The sequence below is a fragment of the Carcharodon carcharias genome, chromosome 21, assembly GCF_017639515.1.
Source record: "Carcharodon carcharias isolate sCarCar2 chromosome 21, sCarCar2.pri, whole genome shotgun sequence".
Lineage (NCBI taxonomy): Eukaryota > Metazoa > Chordata > Chondrichthyes > Lamniformes > Lamnidae > Carcharodon > Carcharodon carcharias.
The window spans coordinates 37,387,596-37,411,317 of record NC_054487.1 but is presented as its reverse complement, the minus strand read 5'-3'; the positions used below and the strand labels follow the sequence as shown (position 1 = coordinate 37,411,317).

At 41.6% G+C, this 23,722-nt stretch overlaps 1 protein-coding gene across 5 annotated transcripts in view; it reads right to left on the bottom strand.

Moving 5' to 3' along the window:
- LOC121293028 (receptor-type tyrosine-protein phosphatase zeta-like) overlaps positions 1-23,722 on the bottom strand; it is a 274,424-nt gene that overhangs the window by 78,147 nt on the left and 172,555 nt on the right. For 3 of the 5 annotated variants that reach the window (XM_041215610.1, XM_041215611.1, XM_041215612.1), the window contains exons 12-14: positions 19,689-20,523; positions 17,925-18,623; positions 6,960-7,104 (exon numbers count right to left, since the gene is read on the bottom strand). In XM_041215610.1, coding sequence (XP_041071544.1) covers positions 6,960-7,104; positions 17,925-18,623; positions 19,689-20,523 — 1,679 coding nt within the window. The remainder of the gene's footprint in view (positions 1-6,959; positions 7,105-17,924; positions 18,624-19,688; positions 20,524-23,722) is intronic. The other 2 variants (XM_041215613.1, XM_041215614.1) reach the window with 2 other exon arrangements.

Sequence of the window (23,722 nt, the reverse complement as noted above, 5' to 3'; positions counted from 1 at the left end):
TCAAGAATAGTCCACCTGAATTCTGGTTTAGTAACCTCATTACCAAAGAACACCTGATTCATACTTCACTGGAGCGTCAACCTAGATTATACTCTCAAATCCTGGAATCAGGCTCAAACTGCCTCCTTCAGATCCAGAGCCAAGAGTGCTACCAACTATGCCAGGCTAAAAGAGACAATCTTCCATCAAAACTGTGCAGGGGTCACATATTTGAGCAAGTGAACACATTGTTTAATCTCTCCCCAGGTATGCGCACTTTAGTTTGCTTTTTATCAGGTCATATGAGATAAAAGAATGTAAATTAGCTTCAAACATGACAGATAATTTCAAATAATAATCCTCAATTATGTAATAACATTTCTTGTACAAATTCAAGTAAAATTCTCTCAAACACCTCTTTTTAAACAAATATATCTGATTGAATTGAAATGTTCACCTCATAGGCACAGGACAACCAAGGAAGGATAAATTCTGAATGGCAAGGGTTAGCACATGGAGGGTGGGGGGTATAAATGAGACTTGCTGTGTTATTGGATCTGTGCTTCAATTGCAGTCTTATCAGCATCAAATGCATGACTGCTCTAAACCACAAGCATGGTCTGTCAGGGGAGCTAGATCTGCAAGTTTAATGAATCATAAAACACCGAACTGAGATTACAATTTTAACTGTAACAACAGCAAGTTGAAAAGGCCTGATATGATTTTAAAGTCAGTATAATGTAGACAGTCAGGTTTCATAGCTATGTACAAAATGTTGCTAAACACTGACATTTTCCTATTGAACTATGTCAAAGAAATAGTATTCTTTATTTAAAAAAGTCAGACTAATGAATGGATTACTTGAACCTGACAAATTTCTTTAATGCTTTCGCATGCCCTAATAATGTAGTTTAGCACCAGGAAAAGAATAGGATCATCTATATCATACAACTTGTACAGAATCCAAAATTGGGGCGCTGTTTCAGTGCTATACCACATCATTCTGCATAATCCCACTGCTCAACAAAAGTTCAGATATAATGAAGAGTTAATAATTAAAGGAAAAGAATTCCAAATATATTACTGCAAAATCTATCAATACAATTGGGAAAAAAATCTGTCAGTGGAATCCCCCATTTTTGGCAGCTGTCTTGTGAACTGCTTGAGAAAGCGGTGAGACACCCATGCGGATTCTTAGGAGGAAGGCTTACTGTATCTTCTGCCCATCAGATAGGTAAGTGGACAGTGGCGGGCCTTCTTCCTGACTATGGACCCCAAAATATGATGTACCACCCACCAAGACCTGCCAGCCAATTGGAGGCCGGCAGCTCTTGCACTTGACAGTGCGATGGAGGAGGCCATGGCTACTGCCGGAACAACATACCCTGCCCCCCCCAAAGTGAGTCCAAGGAAGTTGGGTGGGGTGGGGGGGGGGCGGTGGTGAAGAGAGGCTTTCATGGGCTGGGAGTCATGCGACCACCACCCCCCCCCCCCCCCCACCCCCCCCCCCCCCCCCCCCCCCCCCTGCCTTCCCATGTGGGATGGCAGCAAGGGCAGGACCTGTCCATGCCCTCGGTCGTGTACAAATTTATGAAGATCGAGAAGCTACACCCCCCCCCCCCGCCCCTCCCCCCACCCGCACCAGCTGACATGAGGCCCCGCACAGTTTAACCATTCATGCAGGCTGCACATCAGTAGGCCTGACTGGAGTTCAGAAGGTTTCAGCGGAAGTGAGAAAAGGTCCTTAAAGTGGTTGTTAATTGGCCACTTAAGGGACTCAAGTGGGGTGGCGAGGGGGCGGTGGGAAGGTCAACCATGGCCCTTCCCACCCAGAACTTATTTCTGGGGAGGCAGGGAGATGTTAGGTATCAGTCCTGACGCCAACCCACCCAATATTTAGGCCCCCTCACCACCTTCCTCACATCCTGTGGGGGTGGAAGATTCTGCCCTTCAATTCCAATGGCTAACAATTAGCCTTTTTGATTCTGAAATAATCAGAGTCAAGACAATCTGTACTCATAAAAAATATGTAATTACTCCATGATGCCTTTGAAATGAAGTTGTGTGTGTTTGTGCATGCAAGTGCATGTGCTTGTGGTGTGTGTTATGATTTTAAAATTCTCATCCTTGTTTTCAAATCCCTCCATGGCCTCGCCCCTCCCTATCTCTGTGATCACGTCCAGGCCCGCAGCCTGCCCTCCCCCAGTTCTGGTATCTAAAGCATCCCTGATTTTAATTGGTTCAGTCATACCTTCATTTGTTAAAGCTAACTCTGGAATTCCCTCCCAAAACCCCTCTGCATAATTTTCCTTCTTTAAGATGCTTCTTAAAACCTACATCTTTGGTCAGCTGTCCTAATATTTCCTTTGTGGTTCGGTATCAAATTTTGTTGAAAATGCTCCTGGAAGAACCTTGTAACATTTTGCTACATTAAAGATACTATATAAACATGTCAAACTGCAATATCATTTGTCATCTGGATGACTTTATGATCGTTGAGTGTTTGTGGGTCAAAGTTTATGCACAATTAGTCTATATTGCTTTGAATTTGGTTTTCCAAGTTTCTGATCCTGGAGTTGTCAAGTTACCTTTTGCAAGATATGTCTTTTTTTTTAAAAAATACAAACTTTTAAAAACGGACTTACAGAAACAACTTTTTTTTGCACTACAAGGTTGGAAGTAATCAGTTATTTTGTTGATGAATTCTCATAGCTGCTGCCCTCTGGTTATGTGATCTGGTATGCATTTTAACTGGGCAATAGTCAATTGTTGTTCGCCGTCAGTATGTTTTTTTATTAGTTCATGGGATGTGGGCATCACAGGCTAGGCCAGTATTTATTGCCCATTCCTAATTACCGTTGAGAAGGTGATGGTGAGCCACTTACTTGAATTGCTGCAGTCCATGTTGTAGGAACAGCCACAGTGCTGTTAGGGAGGCCCAGCGACAGTGAAGGAACAGTGATATAGTTCCAAGTCAGGATGGCGAGTGGCTTGGAGGAGAACTTGCAGGTGATGGTGTTCCCATGCATCTGCTGCCCTTGTCTTTCTAGGTGGTAGAGGCCCCAGGTTTGGAAGGTGCTGTTGGAGGAGCCTAGGTGAGTTGCTGCAGTGCATCTTGTAGATGGTACATACTGCTGCCATTGTGTGTCGGTGGTGGATGGGGTGAATGTTTGTGGATGGGGTGCCAATCAAGTGGGCTGCTTTGTCCTGGATGGTGTCAAGCTTCTTATGTTGTTGGAGCTGCACTCATCCAGGCAAGTGGAGAGTATTCCACCTCACTCCTGACTTGTGCCTTATAGATTGTAGACAGGCTTTGGGGAGTCAGGAGGAGAGTTACTCACCACAGAATTCCCAGCAACTGACCTGCTCTTGTAGCCACAGTATTTATATAACTGATCCAATGGTAATCCCCAGGGTGGTGAGAGTGTGTGTTTCAGTAATGGTAATGCTATGAATGCCAAGGGGAGTTGGCAGGATTTTCTCTTGCTGGAGATGATCATTGCCTGGCATGTGTGGCACGAAATGTTGCTTGCCATTTATCAGCCCAAATCTAAATATTGTCCAGATCTTGCTGCATATGGACACAAACTGTCCTTGACACTCTGTGTTTCTTCCAAGTGGTGTTCAACACAGAGGAGTACTGATTCATCAGCTGAGGGGGTTGGGTGGGGGGTGGTTTGTAGGGGGATGGTGGTGAAGTAGATGGTAATCATTGACCTGATGCCATGAGACTTCAATGAGTCAATGTTGAGGATTCCGAGGGCAACTTCCTCCTGACTGTATACCACTTTCCCGCCACCTCTGGTAGGACAGAACATACCCAGGATGGTGATGTTGGTGTCTGGTACATTGTCTGTAAGGTATGATTCCGTGGGTATGACTCTGACGGACAGCTCTCCCAATTTTGGTACAAGCCCCCAGATGTTAGTAAGGAGGGTTGACAGGGCTGGGTGTGCCATTGTTTCCCATTGACGCCAGGTGGTCTGTCAGTTTAATTCTGTTTAGAACTGACTGGCTTGCTAGGGCATTTCAGAGGGCAGAGGGCAGTTAAGAGTCAACCACATTGCTGTGGGTCTGGAGTCACATGTAGGCCAGACCAGGTAAGGACAGCAGATTTCTTCAAGATGGGTTTTTCCCCAACCATCATCAATGGTTTTATAGTCACTATTATCGAGACCTGCTTTTAATTCAAGAATTATCAATTAAATTTAAATCCCCATGCTGGGCTTCGAACCAGTGTCCCCCAGAGAATTAGCCTGGCTCTCTGGATTACTAGTCTAGTGACATTACCATGATGCCTCCCTATACATTAACGTATGACAGACATTAATGCACAAGATGTTACAAATTGACTAAAATTGTAGGGTCTATTGCTGTGATGTTGCCTGGACACCCTTTTCATTCACTATAACAATAATCTAAACTGAAAATGAGAACAATAAATTCCCTTTCTTAATTTAGAAATCAAACAATACTCCCATTTATTTCACTGCTTGGAGAACATGTCAGAAATCTGTGGGTTTTTTTCTTACTTTGTCTCCTGATTTAAATAGTGCCCAACTACACATAGCCTGAAAGGAACTATCAGTTCACTTTTCATCCTTCCTACATGGTGTCATGGAACATGGAATGAGTTGAAGGCACCACACCAAAATCCTCTCTACAGTTTCAATCAATTTTTTTGCCAGAAAGCTATTCAGCTACTCTTTTGGAATCTACCCATACTATTCATCAACGTCTCCCTATATATGTTCTTCTGCACAAATGCCTCCCTCTGTATGAAATAGTTAAATTTAAATTGTCTGTGTAACTTCTCTCTTTTGAAGTTAACACTGTTACCTAGTTATAGAGTGCAGTTATGCAAGGTAATTTGCTTAGGCTCAGCTTGTCTATGGCTCTCAGAATCTTGAAAATGTCAATCAGTTCTCCTTATCTTTCTGTTCCTCAGTCTAAATGATTTTGAAAAAATAAATTCCACAAGATATTTATGTGTGATAGGATGGCAAAAGGACACAAGTCAAGACTAGAGAAAGTTGAATATAGGACTGATGCCAGGAAGTTATTTTTCACACTGTATCAATTCAGTGGCGGTACTCTTGCCTCTGAGTCAGAAGAAGGTGAATTAAAGACTCACTCCAAGAGCCTGAGCACATAATCGAGACTGACAATCCAGTGCTGTACTGAAAGAGCGTTTCATTGTTGGATGTACTATTTTTGAATGAATCATTAAATTAAGGCCCCATATCATCTCTTGGGTAAACATAAAAAAAATCCCACATCATCAGCTGAAGAAGAGCAGATGAATTTATCTCAGTGTTCTGCCCAATATATGTGCAATAATAAACAGGTTAGGAACTGCCAATCAGCCCCATGAACCTGGTTTGCCATTCAATTAGATCTGTATCTCGACTCCATTTATCTGCCTTGGTTCTGTAACTCTTGCCTAATAAAAATCTCAGTTTTGAAAATTTCAGTTGGTTCAGGCTCAACAGCTTTTTGAGGCAGAGCCTCAGATTTCCACCACACTGTGTTAACTAGTGCTTCTTGAAGTCATTTCTGAGTGTCATGGTTCTAATTTTAAGATTATGCCTCTAGGACTCTTAACTAGAGTAAACAGGTTTGCACTATCTACCCTGTCAACTGGTTTAAACATTATATACATCTTAATGAGGTGATCCCTTAATCTTCTGTATTCAAGGCACTATCTGTTGATTTATCTCTGCTGTTTGTGGGACCTGACTCTGCACAAATTGGCGGCTGCAGTCCCCATGCTATAACAGTGATTACACTTCAAAAATAACTCATTGCCTTAAGGTCATGAAAAACCTATATATAAAACACATATATAAAGTATAAGTTCTTTTCATTTCACATAAAGACTGACCAACACTTGGTATAGACTTCTGAGTAGTGAGGTCAAAATTCAAATATCCAGAAAATCTAGTGTGCCACATTTTCTCCTCATTTATATCCATCTTGTATACATCACCCGTTTCTCTAGTCTCCCATCATTGCTCAAGTGTCTCCTATATCAGTTTAGCTACCCTCCTTTGTTGTGTCTCCATGACCAAAGCTGTGCCTGCAATTCTAGTTGAGGCTGAACCAATGCTCTATTCAAGCTCACTGTAACCTTGGAATTTATCCCTCTAATTATAAAGCTTGGAATTGCTTTGCAAATATCAGTAGTTTTCTACAATATCAAGATTTCTGAGCTACCACTGATACCTGAAGTGAGCCTACTAGAAACATTCTAGGTACCAATGCACAACATTCATGGCTGAAATTAATTCAGCTTTACTGTCTATAAATGCAACCTCAGAGGAGTATTAAGGGATTTGGGATTGTGAAGAATAAGAATCAAAGCTTCATGCACACATCTGGCACAAATACATTGTCTGCTTGCCTGATCCACCCAAAAAGCTTATTGAGGGCAAATGAACCACGTTTGTAATTAATAAGCAAGCTTTCCTCAACAGGGAAACTAAGTCTTGATTATGCGATTGATTATTTTTATTTAGTTTTAACACTTAGCTTTGCTGTTTGCACTGCAATGTTATTTAAACCTAACAGAAATCCGCTACTATTTTATAGCAAATTATACACAAAGTATTAAGAACCGAATGCCTCATGTTAAACAACAGAAGCCACAAGGCATATGTATCAGTGAAGCAGTCAACAATTTTGCAACCTACAAAAATATATTTTAAAGTCTTACTTTATAACCATGTTCCCATTCAATCATTTACATATTTAGAACACCCTAACATTTGATTTTAGAGAACTATCTGAAGTTTGAAGTGTCTGAAGAGAACTATCGAAGCACGTTCAAGGAAAACTTAAAAGGTTTTAAAATTTTCACGTTTTACTTTATTTTACCTATTTGAAGCTCTGAAACTCATTCTTCGTAATCTTCACCTTACTACGCTTCCAAGCAAATATTTGTCAGCTAATGGAGTCATCATGACTTCACAAACACTTACCTCCAGTATATAAGGATAGCTACCAGCAACATCAAGCATAGGAAGGTGAGAGCTGACACCACCACAAGAGGGATAATTGCCTTTTTTTCTGTCTCTAAACCAACTGCCAAACCTATACGAGACTCATGGCTGCTGTTACTGGCCTCTGTAGTTGTAGAAAAAGGAAAAGGATTAAAAACAGTTTTATCATGAGCAAACCAGGAGAGAAAAGCACATTCAAGATGATACAATAACAACTTTATTATTCCATGGCTAAGCTTCTGTTATACGCCTGAAGCGTAACATACATGACATCACTTACCTGTACAGCATAAAATGCATGGAAATAACTTTCAACCCAACCATAAGAGAAGCAAAGGTGAAGGACAGTGGCAAATGCAGAATTAATTAGCCAGCAAAAGCATAGTTCCAGTGCCACAAAGCCCCAAACAGTTTACCCCACACATATCAAAGCAGAAGGACCTTGAAGGAAATCTAAGAAAGATGAGCTTCACTTTATTTAAAACATTAGGGTTTTAATTAAAGGTTAGATTACTGAAGAAAATTTCTAAGATATAAAAAAACTGGCATTGCAACTGGACAGCATCCCAAGCTGACAATAGATCTTTGGCTTGAATTGGCCGTGGTCCTTTGCCTGAAGCCATGTGCAAAATATTACGACAGACAAATCTGGAGATGCTTCCAATGGTTGCATATTAAGAAAATAAATCATTCAGCTAATGCTTAATATTGTTAATCTTTTATGAGTTGATCTCCCTTGCTCAGGGACAAAATAATATGTACTCAATTTCTGTAATTATTTCATTACTTTCCTTTCATTTGTGAAGTTTTTCTTTAGGATTTCTATCTTTCTGTTGTCTCTCTGTCTCTACCGATGTCACACACTTTTCTCATGGTGTGGCCTGTAACTCAGTGTCAAACTCTTTTCTTACTCCTCTATTCTCTTTTTTTGTGTAAAACTCTCATTGCCCCAAACATGTTCCTTTATTGATCAACACAATTTCTAATGTCCCATCTTTGTAAAGTGTGCAGCAAATGGCAGCCAACACATGTGTAGGTACCATGATCACGTGGGAATAGGCTAACAGCTTGTGAAATGCCTAGAGATGAGTGAGAAATTAGATCCGGTGGCTTTAATGAAAAGGAAATGGGAGTCCAGGGTCAGAACGTGAGATGGAGTAGATAGAGATATTGGGGTGAGCAACCTAGGCTGCAGGCCTGATATCACTCAGCAAGTGGGAAAGGAGCTGGCAACATTCTGTGGATGACGAGGAAGAAATGCTTCCTCATTTTAGAAAACTAATTGAGCTGTAAATTCAGCAAGTTGCAACTAAGAGGATGTGAAAATCCCAATTATTGCAGTTGCTGTTTAGGATGCCATCTACTGACAACTGATACAAATTACGGAATAGGATGATTGCAAACATCCCAGTTAAATAGTCAGGGGAAGCATCCATTATATTTGTAAACCAAATGTTATCCCTAGTATATAGTTACTAGCCTGAGCATGATTTACTTTGATTAAATAATTTTTCAATGTACATGCCTATTGAGCAGGATGTACTGCATTAATGCATTTAGGACATATTTGGGAACACCATGGAGAATAAAATGCCTGGTTTATTAAGAAAATTATCAATTTTTCATATAAGTTCTCCAATATGTTTGGCACTCAACTTCTGTAATTATTTTTAATACTCAAACCAGATGGCATTCGTTACAGTCTGCTACATTTCAGGCTAATTAATAACCTGCATATAAATGTACTTCAATGGGAAGTGGGTTTCAAAGTGTTGATTTATCTATAAGTAACTGCACTCAGTGTGAGAGTTGGGAGGGGGGGGGGTGGTGAAGTAAACATCTTGGAGAGTGAGTTTTGCTGAAAAAAAAGAGACATGTCAAAGCTTTTTGTCTTGCACTCAGATCACTTTGCAAAAATACCAGTATAAGGGGAAACAACAATTTATACTGTATGAGAAGAGATTGCTGATTGGTTGGAAAGTGGACTCTGATTGGCAGAGGCATATTCATGGAGAATGCACCAATTGATGGTGACTGACAGTTAACTGCCAAGCATTGTTTGAAATTTAAACCAGGCAGCTTGACCATGATTACTAAAGGCATTGCCCTGAGGAATGATTCAGAGAATGGCTATCACTTATTTTGTTTAGCTGAAACAGGAATAATGTATGTACATATTCTTTATGTCTGCAAAGAATAGGGCCCTGTATATTAATATATGTAGCTTTCAGTACACACAAATAAGCCACACTTACAGCCTGACTGGCAATCTTAAATTGGTTGGCAGCATAACTCTTAGCACACTCAGGATTATTTAGCAAATGTTGTCTAATCATGGAATCACATATAATGTTAGACTCTGTGTTTTGAGTTTTGCAAGCACAGGTTAGTTGAGGCTATACCTTGTGTGAATTTGAGCATAGGATGGAGCTCATTACGATATGTAAGGAAACTATTACATGCAGCTGTGGATTTAAATATAGCAAATGTATCATCCACATAGCGGAAACATGAAAAATCCGTGAGAAATGTGTCATTGATAAAATGACGCCTAGCTTCCTACTCCTTGCTCAAATTCACCTTTGAAGTGGAACAGTCAAATTAATTCCCTTTCCTTGACATACTAGTTGAGAAATCTGCCAGGGAGTTCTCTAACACAGGCTACCGCAAGCCCACCTTCATTGATCAATATACGTTGGGATTCTTACAATTCCACACACTATAAGATTGGTCTTATCGGCAACCTTGTAAACAGGGTCTGAGCCATTTGCTCACCATGCAAGCTTGATTCTGAAATAGGCGCATCAACGGCATCCTGCAGGATAATGGTTACCCTGGTCACATCATTTCGCTCTGTATACCATGCAAACTCATGAACAGGCTTAAGGTCATCACTCTCAGCCCTGAATAGTGCACAGTCTACCTTGGTATACCCTGGAAGGGCATGGTACCTCAAAAAATTTGAGCAACAAGTGAAGCTAGCTGTTTCAAGCTGCTACTATGCAATAGCAACATGAGTGATATTCGCTACTAACAGGATGCAGCCGTCAAGCCAAAAAGACATTCTATCACACAAATGAGTATTGTGGTATATGAATTTCTGTGTCAGTGTGATGCTAGGAATATAGACCGTATGTTTCAAAGACTGGCGGATTGTATCAAACTCAAAACAGTGTCCAACATTAGATCTGATACCGTATTTGGGACAACATTTGCTAAATAATCCTCAGTGTGCTAAGAATTACGCTGACAACAAATTTGAGATTGTCAGTCGGGCTCCAAGCGTGGCATATTTGTGTTTACTGAAAGCTACATATATTAATATACAGGGCCCTATTCTTTGTAGACAGAAAGAACATGTACATACATTATGCCTGTTTCAGCTAAACAAAATAAGTGATAGCCATTCTCCGAATCATTCCTCAGGGCAATGCCTTTGGCAATCAGGGTCAAGCTGCCTGGTTTAAATTTCAAACAATGCTTGGCAGTTAACTGTCAGTCACCATTGATTTGTACATTCTCCATGCCAACTCCTCTACCAATCAGCAATCTCTTCTCGTGCAGTACAATTGTTGTTTTCCCCTTATATTGGTATTTTTGCGAAGTGGCCCGATGAGTACAAGGTGAAAAGCTTTGGCATGTCACTTTTTTCAGCAATACTCAACTTTTGTACGACCAAATGGCTAACTAGGAGATTAGATGAATTATTGGACCTCTCTCTTTCAGAGCAAAAGAAAGAAAAATATTTCCTACATTTTTGAGATTATGCTCAATTTGTATTTGTGGTTACCTCCTAGTGCAAATATTTGATCCCTTCCAATCTCGCTGGTGGATGCAGACTTGGGGTGCTCCTTGCACCTCCCAAGTGACTCAACTGATTTTAGCCCGGATCTGCAGCTTATAAAATCTGAAATAAAACTGCTCATTGTTTCTATCTGCGCCCATGCCCCACCCCACCTACACTGGCCCTTGGCTGCTGTGCTAATGAAGAAGGGGAGGACAGACAATAGGGCCCAGGTTTTCACTAAAACTGAGAGACCCTCCCTCCTGAAATGGCAAGAATTCTAAATCCCACCCCCAAACAAGGCATTTCCTATTCTTGTGGGGGCAGGGCTTGAAATCAGACAGGCTTCACGCATGTGTGGTTTACAGAGGCAACTGGCCACTTGAATCACCAGCTGTCTTCACCAGAGTGGGATTTTGGTAGGCCAGGAGTGTGAAACCTGAAGTGTGCAGACCAGAACAGATAAGAGCTGGTCTGAACTTGGTGTATTCATTTGGATAGCCAGGGTACCCCTTTGGATAAGGTCCCAGGACACCTTTGGTAGATGTAAGGCACCCTTTGGAACTGTCGAAAGGAAACATGGATCGTGTGTTAAAAAAATGCATAAACTCATTGGGCTTGTCAAAGAACTGTCAAGCTGTCTAAGGCCTGTCAACGCTGTCAACTAATGTCAAAGGACACTAACTGCCTTGGCATGGAGGGGTAAAGGCAAAGGGTGGTGTGTGCCATGGGTTGGCACTAAGATAGCATAGGGGCTATAAAGGGTCATGGGGGTGTGGTGTAGAGGGCCATTGTTTGGCATAGAGTGTATGAGGTGCCATGGGTGGGGGCCATTAGGTGGCATAGGTTGGCATGGATGGGACATGGGGAGTGTGTTTGGGGAGGGGGGGTGAGGAATGAGACATGGAGGGCTGTTTTTTTTGTTTAAGTTATGTTTTAAAAAGATTAAAATGAAGTACCAGAGCACAGAGGCAGACCTACCACCCAACCGGCCTCCGCATTCGTTCTGGGGATGGTGGGCTCAGCTTCCAATCCAGCCCATCAATCCCCCACCCCACACCCTCCCCCCCGCCCCCCAAACCTACCAGCAGAATGAAAATCCTAACTGTGGGTGGCAACTTTTAAAGATTGGGTTTGCAGAGCTGGGAATTCCCATGTCTCAGCACACCCGAACCGGGAGCGAAAATCTGGGCCTAAGGATTCCAGGGGGCCATAAAGGAGATCGGGTGGGGGCAGTGGGGGAAAAGTAGATTGCCACAAAGTACCAAAACGTTTCAAGGTCTAACAATATAAAAAATGGAAAATCACCAAACAATGCAATTGTAACAGGCTAACCCTCTAAATAACTATAAAGTTCAAGTAATGAAAATTATTGGCACTGATGAATGTGAAAGCCTTTGTGCGAATAACTTCTAACCCAAATGACAAAGTTAATTTAAATACTGGGCAGAATTCATGGCCCATTGCAGAGAAAATACATGGCGAGCCATTCAAAAGCCCACTGACTTCCGCGGGACTGGACGATCCCGCCCACGGGAGGGGCCATAAGATTCTGCCCATTGGTGGGACCAGTTAAGCAGCAGTTCATATTTAGACACACCCAGCTTAAAAACTTAACTTATTCTTACTGCTCCTCTAACATACTAACACACTAACACACAGGCCTCGGTTACGTTAGAAAATAGGAACTGTCTATGCATTGAAAGAGCATTAACTATAAGCCTACGCACCTTTGAAAACTAAATGTGGAATGATACAGCATTCCTCCCCATACACGTGTAAGTAATTAAAGAAATGAATAATAAATTTGCTTCACAACTTAGTGTGTGATAAAATTTAACCAACATCCACTCAATTCAGTTCTAATCAGATATTGTGGGATGTTGGAAAACAGACTGATATCTTCAGTTGCAAATTAATCAAAGACGACAAATTTCTATAACTCGTAAAAGATGTGATTTGTAATGATTCAGTAGCATGAGTGATAACAAAAAATATTAATCAAGAATATGTCACTTTGTAAGTCTTGACAGCTTGCTTTTCAAAATAACATCTTTAACAGTTAGGGCCAGATTTTGCTGGGACAGTATTTCCAGGTTGTTATACTCACAACTGCACATTTAGGTTTTAATTTTATTTTAAACACAAAGTTGCTGGATGTGTGATCTGATTATGAAGCAGCAAGGGGAGCAGGGCATCAGGGACCCGGGTGAACAAAACAATGTATCTCCTTAACCAATGGGGTTAATGGTTTGAAAAATAAACAGTGGAAGGACTGAGAAGGAGGGTAAATTGAAGGGGGTAAATTCAATGTCTGGTCAGATGCAGAACAATAAGTAAAGAGAGGGCAAGGAGGGTCGCATTAAAAGGGAAGGAAAAGGCAGAAAGGAAAAGTAAGAAAAAAATTAAACAGTGACATTTTTAAAATTGCTAAAACAATGCAAAACTTGGAGATGAGAGAGTTCAACTTTATAATTTACTTTCTGGGCAAGAGAGATCAATTTGCAGTCATTAACAATTAACATGCTATGAAAATGATTACTTACACTGATAATTACTAGATTTATTTTTTGTGGTGAGTTTAATTGACAATTAATGTGCAATAAATGCAACAACTTCACAAAACTCAGGGACATTAAATGCAAGGTGCTGTTTTTGTTATGTTAATGGCGGGGCAATACAAATCATCTAGCATCTCGCGGCAATTCATAATTTGTCTCTTTCCAATTACAAGTTGCTGCACAATGTGCACAATAATGGTAAATATCGTTCACACAATATTATTTTTTAAGCAAAATCTGGCTCATAGTATCACACAGTGATCTGTTTCCTGGGATTGCTGGCAATGTGTTGGTAGGAAAGTGCTGCCCTCTGGAGGAATTTTCAATTACATTTTATTTTGTTGGGTAGTCCTTGGCTTTTGGGGGCTTACTGAAATAGCTGCTGATGGAAAGGGCTCTGTAATAATTAGTACAAAGTTGGGATTGCAGCTTCATTAGTGCAGCCAGGGCCTTCCCCAGTGTTCAGCAATGCAGAATGTACATTTTCTGTAATGTTAATTGCAGAAGATTGGAACAGTTTACCTTTGCTAATGCCAACACTCTTTGTTGGAGTGGTCCAGCTCAACAAGCATTATGGTAACTCTGAAGGTAACAACATGAACCATTTACACTGTAAGACTGCTTCCAACAGTACATTTACTATCAGAGGCACTCATGCAGCATAAAGGCAGTACGAGAAAGGGCCAGTGGCAGTATCTTAAATAGGCAAAATATTTATTAAAGAACATCGATAACATAATACAAACACAACTATGTAAAGGCCTTTGGCCCCACTAAACACAGTCTCAGAGCATGAACATCAAGGTCTCACTAACACTCAAACTGCTGAGGAACATTTCTCCCTGAAACCCAAAGGAATTAAATAAAATCTAACAATATCTTATAGCTGAATTTCCACAATTCAATCATTTAGCTAATTTATATGGGTGACAATCCCTTAGTCATGGCACACCATGCACCATGATGTGCTTGATTACCTGCCCCATGCTTATTCCCATAATTTTCAATCTAATTTCTAGCTAGCTATTTACAGGATTCCTTTTGAAGGAGTAAATTGATGCAGTATTATCTGTTTTATTTTAATGTTTTCAGTGCATCTTGAAGTGACTGTAATAGAGGAATATAGAAGGCACTGTACAAATAAATTATCTAAGTAAATTTAGTCAAAGGCAAATAACACTTACTTGTATTAAAATTATGTATTCATGAGTGATGTTAACCTAATTACTGCATAATTTGATGAACAAGAATCAACATAAAACATTAAAAGCAAACAATGTATTGCATTAACATTGTTGAAACTGAGGTAATTTCATTAAGCATTTTTAAAAATATGAAAAATTGGAGTAGCTATCATGATGTTTATAGAATATAATAAACTGTAACATTATTTGAGTTATAATTCTAAGTGCATTTGCTCCTTTTAGAGATTAACCATGAAAAGTATTTGTGGAGCTTTGGGAATCTAACACACAAAAGAATCTCCCCAAGCTGATCCATTCAGGTTGTTGGCACATCAGTCAGATACCCTAATCCTGACAAATCCACAGGTGATCTTTAGAGCTGTGAATGGGAACATCCCAAGATGGGGGAAATAGGGTTGCTAATTTCTCATCATTGTGTTGAACAGATGAACTAGAGAGCTCACTTGCCCTAGTAACCAGGCTTAGCCAAATTGTATGTTATGTAACATTGCCATGTCATTGTATCAGGTATGACAGGGTCATGGACATTCTGGAGCAGGCAAGTGATTTCCAAAGGAAGTGTTCTTTGGCAGATTATGGCAGACCATTTGCCTTGTATGGCAGTGTACAGGATTATATGCTGAAGGATACTGCAAGAGATAACCTGTCCTCCTGTCTTGGGTATCACTGAGTGAAGCCTGGACCCTGGTTCCTATGTCTTTGAAAGCTGTGGGTGTTTCCTAATAAATATTATGTGGTCATTTTCATTATGTTTGATCCTCTACTTTAAGATGTTGAGGATTTCTGTGGTGCACCTCTGAGAAACAGTATATGGAAGAAATCTGTGGAGATATGAAAAATATTTTCATCAATTGATTTTGGACCATCCACTAACAGCAGTGGCTTAGCATTAACTTGTTCCAGATGACAATGAGTGAACAATTTATTTAATTCAAGCACAGTGGATAAATATGGACATAGGATACGATATGTATGATTTCCAAGATGTTACTGAATATTTTTGGTTGGCCTATTATACAAGATTTTATGTAAATTTTTCTTATGCAATTTTTTTTACTTTGATCAAAAAATACTCAACAGAACACTTACCAGAATGAGATGACTCTGATGTCTCATTTGCCTAGAAAATTTGATTGCTTGGCAGTTGCTTTCTTTGACTGAATACCTCCTGCAAAGCCACATGACCATGTTTGTCCCTGAATACCATTTCTTTGAATGTGTGCTATCTTACTGTTGAACATATATTTGAAGCTACTTTTGGCCACTTGGTTAGAGTTACATGTAGGGGGTATAATGTTGCTTGACAAGACTCTTGTTCTAAAGCCTGGCATGCTAGGAGCACAGATCAGGGAGTCAGACACAAATGTCAACGCTCTCGATTTTCTTGCACTAAGTAAAATTAATGACTGAAAGAAAATTAGCATTGCTGTTAAACAGATACACCAACCTCTGTCCCCAGTTCTCTGATTTATACTCTTTACAGGAGCCTCATCGCACTAGACTTGCCTTGTAGTGAACCATGGGCCGACTATGGTGAACAATAGGATCCTTGTGCCACACAAAGTATGTTAAATATGATGTACTGTTTAATCGCTAAAACAGCTTTGCTTCTCCAGTCTGAGTTTTCTTTTACCACCATTTTATACTTCTGTTGTAACTCAATCAGCAGTGCATACTACATTCACCCATTTATGTTACATAGTTTGGTCCAGTTGCTAGATTGATAAATTTGACAACTATGAACAAACCTGCCATCAGTGGTGAGTTAAGATTATTGTGGGTCAGAGCACACAGCATGAACATGTGACTGCCAGATGTATTAGAAAACTTCTTTGATGGCCTTTCTACCTAGCTCCAACATTCTCTGGTTGCAGCTTTACTTTTCTCTTTTGTTGCTTGGCCATTTTAACTACCTCATAGTTCACTTAAAAAAGATGCATCAACCACCAACCACATAACTGCAGTTCCCTTTGCAGGAACAGCAGGTTCTGTGTTACATTTGAATAGGAAACTAAAATATATTAATCAATACATTAATTGTAAGAAAATATGTTTGCTTATCCACTGTTGTATGGGTTACAGGTTCACACTACAATATTAAAGCGAGACCACTCAACTTAGAGAGGAACATGGAACAACAGAGGTATCATTGTCTTGCATTTCTGTGAGGATTCAGTTGATAACAAGTATATATCAAGATTGATAATAGAAACATTTCAGCATCACCAGAACTGAGAGGAGCATAATGCCCCTAAAACACACTTACCTTTAATAATCTATAAGCAGATGTAGTTGATAGGCGCAGCTTATTTACATTTTTATCAAATTCTGTAAATTTCCATACAATGCCATGCATTAAGGCAGGCACCAAGAGCAGCAGGCTGGATTAAGTTAAAGGATATCAATAAAATCACTATTAGGTTTAGATTTAAGCTCAAACACTATTGCACCCATTTAATTTCAACTCACATACTACTGTGCCCGCTGAATTTATGTGGCAGTGTTATTCGTTTTTTGTTCCATTGTATTTTGCAATGGATTAGCTGGCCTTGTATATTTTGTACAGAGTGTGCTCCTCTGGCTCAGGGAGCACAGACATTCACAATCCCTTTTTTGACTATCAGCTGTAAAGTCAGGGAGGTAAGTTAGACAGCATATTGTAAGAACCTGCACAATGAATTTGTTACTGTCACAACTTAAAACAAAAATAGCCATAAGAGAACACTTATGGATCAGACACCATCATTTCCCCTATCCACAGACATGTTCCTCTACCATCTTCCATATAAATCAAGATTTTTTTTCACTCTAATTTGCTAGCAGTGTATAAATACATTTGTAATAATTTTACATGGTCAACTATATTACTCAATTGCAATGTTTCACACTTCTCAAATTACCAAAGACTCTAACCCAGTGCTATTTTATAATGAAGCTTGAATACTTGCTGAATCTTGATATTGCAATATAAATTATTCACAGTTGCTATAGATTTACACTGTAGGAGATCATTCTGTGCTACTGAGCAAACAGTCTCAATAGCTCAATTTCTGAGTTTGTTTTGAATGAATTAATAACAATGCAGTTAACTATGTAGGAGCATGATGGTAATTCTAACTTAATTTGGATCATAATTTGAATGATTGGAAATTTAAACTCAAGTTTTGTTTCTATTAACCTAATATTTTACTGAATTTTAAGGATGCAGACCAGCTACTATAGCCCCCATCAACCATTATTACAGTCACAGAGATACAGAAATGAATGGGGCAACTTAGTACTGAGTCCTTTCAGGCATCAGTATAAATCCCACTACCAAAGTTTCTGACCATCACCTCCGGAACTGCATTAATTTCATCCTTGGCTTTGCAAATTGTTTTTAATCATAACTAACCTGCCTCATAAACGTTGAATAAAGTTGTTTCAAGCCCACTAGTTATAGATGGAGCTGAAGGCAGTGACGTCCTTGGTTCTGCTGCTTTACCTGTGCCTGTTGTACTGTCTAATGCTCTATAATTATTCTCGAGGGAACTTAACACCACTGAAGTTTCATTAACAGTTAGACTATCAGATGCACTCTGGCCAGAACCACTCTCCTCTTCAATGGTCAGGAAAGCGCTAGTCCTAGATTGTGATGGGGATGGTTTCGTAGTTACTGTTGTGCTCCAATTGTGTCTCGCTATTATTGTTGGTCTTTTGTGCTTTCCGGTGGATACGTTTGGTGTCAGTGTTGTTGCCATGTAGTGATTTCTGTCCACATCTGAATCTGTTAAACTGATGTTAAGAGTGGTGATGAATGACTTTTCTTCAGAAGATGCAGGTGATCTTGATATGATTTGGGGATACTGACTATTCTGCTCCTCTGTAGTGCTGAATTTCTGCCCATTTATGTGAGTTATTGCCTTTTCCTCAGATTTGGGGTAAAATGTTGCTGGAACACTACCATCTGTCTCAGACAAATCAACTTCTGAACCAGAAGACCAAAATTCAGCATCATGACTTTCACTCAGCAGTGTGACAGAGGAAGGCACAGAAGGAGCTGGCAAAGGGGCAGCAGACACTTGCATAGTTATCTCACTGCTGGGAGTTGTAGCTGGAACAGAAATGTATGTTGCGTCATCAATTGATAAAGACAGGCTACTAGGAACAGAAAACTGGTTATTGGAAACAGTGGAGGAAACATAAGGGAGTACATTATCACTGGAAGAAATGAGGGAAACATAAACCATTGTCTCATTTTTCCATAACGTTTCTGTATCATTCAATGATCTTGTACTACTAGAGACACTAACAGTAGATTGCAGCGATAATTCATTACTGGGTAAAGCAGGAGCAGCTGAAGTTGATATTTGACTGTGGGGAAAAACAGGAGGAGCAGACGAAAATATTTTGCTTTCATAGGAAGTAGAAATCGCTTGAAGCAACATATCAGCAACAGTGGGTGCAGAAGTAACATTGAATGTCTCATCACTGGGAACAATGGAAGGAGTCAGAGGCAACATCAAAGTGTTGGAAAGAGCAGGAGTAACATGAAGAAATATCTCATTCTCTTTAGGATAAGTTTGAAGAGACATCACATCACTGGGTAAAGGAAGGGCAGATTCAAACAACAAGTCACCAACAGAGGCTGCAGTAGTGGCATGCAGCATTAGCTCACCGCTAGGTGCAGAAGTCACATTGAGTAATGCTGGAATTTCAGAAGAGATTTGAAGCTCATAAGGGAGTATCTCACTAGAAAAAGAAGCAGGGGTGGTATGGGGGAGAGACACCACATTGCTAGCTAAAGGAAGGGTAGCTTGAAGTAATACATCAACATTGGCAGGTAGAGATGAGCCAGGCAGTCCCACTTCATCATAAGAAGCAACAGAGGTAGCTTGAAGCAACATTTGACTGCTAGGAAAAACATGGGCAGAAGGAGAAAATATCTCACTAACTGAGAAATCAAAAATCACATGCAGTGACATTGGGTCACTCGATAAAGGATGGGTCATTTGCAGAAACACCTCACTATTAGCAGAAGCAGAGGATTGATAAAAAGATGCACTGAATAAGGAGGGAGCAGGCTGCAGCAGTACATCATCATGGGTATAAACAGAGGTAGCATGAAAGGATACTTCTCTGTTTGAGGGCACAGTGGTAGTTTGAAACGCCATCTCACCAGTAGAGTAAGGAGAGGTAGCTTGGATTTCCTTCTCTTTAGGTAAGGTATTTAACCTGTCAATGGAATCTGGAGTACTGTGTAGATACATCTCCTGGTCAGAAGGAGGAATAGTTTCAGAAAACATCTTTTCACTAGATGCAAGTATGTGGTCATTGGAAGGATGGATTGTTGTTGCAAAAACGACAGAATCAGGGACCATGTTGAGTTCTTCTGAATTAATAGTTTCATTGGTTGATGTCATTTGCTTTGTTCCAGAATCCATCCGAGGTGCAACTCTAGTTGTTTCAGACAACAAGTTAGGAGTTGAACCACTTGTGAGACCATCTTCAGGTGTTACAGGCTGAGGGACATTTCTGGTGTCGATGGTATATACACTGAATATACTGTCAGGTTCTGTAATGGAACTAAAGTCTGGGATTTCCTTGGAGGTAAATGGAATTCTTGTTTGCTGGGAAGTGGTGAAAATTTCATTCAATTCCAGGGATCCCATCGCTGAAGAATAGTCCAAGTTTTCAGGAACTGAAGAGACCATGGTTTTGGTTTCAGGCTGCAGGGCAGCACGTATCTCCTTGGATGTTGTTTCAGCTACAGGGAAGGAGGATGGGTAAATAATAACATCGGGAACAGCAACCTTTGTGGTTATTTCCTCATTCCCCTTGACAAAATACTTTTCATTAAGGACAGCATTTGTGTTCTGTTCTTTGTCATTAATAGTTATGGACTTCACACTTTCTGTTTCCACATTCTCCTCATTCCATTTGTGGTCAAGTACTGGAGCCGTGTACGGTTCGAGTAAAATTGGTTCTGTTTGTTCTGGATTATTTTCTTTTGGCTGAAGGAAAAAAAGAAAAAGAATGCAAAGCTGTTCATTCCATGTGTTCCATCTCTCAAAATCTACATATGCTCACTTGGAATCTCTGCAAGGGTTTCTCCGGTGGAAGACTAGCAGAACTGTTGGGGAAATAGCCTCAGTGGCTAAAAATGGCCACTTACACCATTTCTCCAAGCCTTCTGCTGGGAGCATAAGCCGGGAGATTGAGAGAACTATGTGGGAATCCCCCCAATTATTTTTGTGCTTGAAACACTGGGCTGGATTGGAGGTGACAGGGGTCTTGCCTGCCAGCTCTCCAGCTGGTGGGAACCCTCCTTGCCTCTTTTATGGAAAATTTGCTACATTAAGTGCCACTCAGGCACTTAACTAGATTGCAGCAGGTCTTCCCCAGGATTTAGCACCCCAGGGGGGCAAGCCCCATCTGCTGGCAGCTCTACTGAATGGCAGTACCACCAGAGAGGTGGTGGCTGCTGCTGGTATTACACCCATCCAAGGCCTAAGATCGTCACTGAATTCCAGGCCCCAGGTGAATGGTGGAGAGAAGCGGGGATTGTGGTGTGTGTCTCACAAAGAAGGGAGCAGCAGCCGCAAGGGTAGGAAGGTGGCTCTGGACAGAGCCTCCACTTTCTGTTGCTAGGTCCCTTACTCAGGCTCTGAATGTCTTTAAATGCAGGAACCCTCCCTGCACCCCCCACCTCCCCGGGAGCCTGCAAACAACCCCACATGGATTTTCTTGTTGTGCTCCCTGCATGGCGAGCCCACCACCCGGTGCTGAGTTCATACCAGCAGCAGTAGGGTGGGAAGGCCATCCATGGGTCTACCCATCATGGGATTAATTGGGTTGGAGGCAGGAAGGTGGCGAAGTCCCCACCCTCCATCCTCCCACCTGATTAAGTGCCCCCACCAAACTCACCAAGGGGGTCAGCATTAAATTCCACCACTGATTCCACTTATCTGGTTTATGTTACATATTCTCCACACTGTAGTATAGTGGTTCAGTATATGCCATATTCTCATTGGGGCTGGTTTTCAAACTGCAACCCCACCCCTGGTGTCCACCACACCTTGGATACAGGGTCAATTGGGATACACACAGAATTTTTTCCACCTGGCTTGATCTATCCTGCCCTATTTGCTGGTTCAGGCCATTTTCTGAGCTCCAACTTACTCCACCAGCCAGAAGGTCTCCCACCCCAAATAAGGGGGTGGGGGCTGACAAAAGGGCCCCTCCTAGGGGTTACTACCCATCCCTCTCAGCTCCTCCAATCTAAGGGGTGGGATGCAAGCATCAGGCTTGCTTCTTCTGGCCACCCACCCTAATAGCATTTGGGCAGGAAAATGAGGGATGAAGCACTAGAGATGTCATCCCCACATCATTTAAATGTGGTTTGACCACTTGCACCTATTTCTGGCACAAGCAATGGTGCCCGTTGAAATTCCAGAAAGCCCATGGTAGTGCAAATCTCCACCTCCCCTTTTCCCCTTTTCTCAGCTCAGTAATCAAAGCGTTAACCAGGTGCAAAGCACAGGAAAATGCAACCACTCATGATTCAGTTTTCATTCCTGTTTAAGTAACTGAACCACCTCATGAGAGAAGGGCAGCTTATTTCTCAATGACAATTCTTGGAAGGTTGATGGGTATACCTGTGACCTGAGCAAACAATGTGGACCAGGGGAATGGTGAAGAGCTCAGAACCCCTCACCAAAATGAACTGCAGAAGAAGGAATAATTTGATGGAAGGAGACAATTTACCCAGGATTTAGTTTTCTGCTGCCTTGAAGCTGATACTGGTGCCAAATAACATGGCCGGAATTTTCCGTGCCTGCCGACGCCGGGCATGTTCAGTGGTGTGAGCAGACAATATGGCGTGATCAGTTTCATGGTGGCATGAAACGGCGGGCCAACGATGGGCCACATTCTCTGCCATCGGACATTGGGAACCTCATTGTAATGCATCAGCATATCATTATTAGGCCTGCCCACCAGAATCATCCCCCCCCCACCCCCACCTCCCTCTACCAGATCATCCGCCCATGTCGGCGGGAAAACATGCCACATGTTTCACAGCAGCACATAATCAACGTGCACCTGGCGGGTTGCACTTCACTCGGGACTTCGAGGTTTGTTTGCCTACCTTGCTTCGGGCAGCACTCGCAGTCATTAGCGCCAGGCAGCACCACATCACTTTTAGGGCAGCTCACGGCAAGTCTCTACCTACCAGATCAGCCATATGTGGGTGGCTTTTCAATGGCTGCAGGGCTAAGGTTGCTTGGCAAAGGGGGAGAAATGGCTTCAGGCCAGGGAAGAGGCTGCAGGATGAGGGCTCTACTGGGGAAGAAGGGTAACCCCAGGGTGTGTGTGGGGTCACATGTTGATCTGTGCAAGTGGCCTTAAGATGATGAGGGCTGAGGAGGCAGTCTCCAGAGGAGATGAGGCCAGCCATACATGTGAGGGTGTGTCTGTGTGTGTGATATCCCTTAAGATAGTAGTGAGTGAGATGCCAGTGAATGTGTGATGGGCTGGAGTCTATGAGTTTAGAATGATGAGATGGTTGCCTTACCCTAGCTGCACGGATGTGATCATTCATCGTCTATCCGCATTGGATGACCAACCTCTTCTGTGCAGCATTGGTGCTGGTCACCACTGCCACCGCCTCCCAAGCCTGGTTAGTCATGCCGCTGCCCACCATTTGGCCAGGGAGGGGGATAGGGGACATCAAGACAGGCCTCCACAGCGTCCAAAAGGCATTCCAGTGAAGCATCACTAAACCTGGGAGCTGCAGTCTTTCTGCCTTTCGTGGACAGCTTCCCTACAGTGGTCATGGGCTGGAAGCAATGAGATGTGTATGTACAGCTGAACTTTAAATACGGCACCCGGCTTGAAGAAGCAGTGAGGTGATGGCGTGCCGGGTGAATGAGAGCCCATCCGCCCGCCATCGAAATGGCGTGTTGCCTGGGAACGCATAACTAATGCGACGGGTTTGAGACAATATGGCATGAAAACCTGCCACTGTAGACGACGGGTAAAACAGTGTTTTACCCACTTGCTAACACACTTAGTACAAATCTGGGTCGATTCCACCCCATGAATGCATTAATCATAATGGTACACTGGACAGTTTTATGATAGACAAGTGGTCACAGTCATTATACATATTACACAATGTAATTTCAGGGCACTAGAAAAGAACCAACCCTG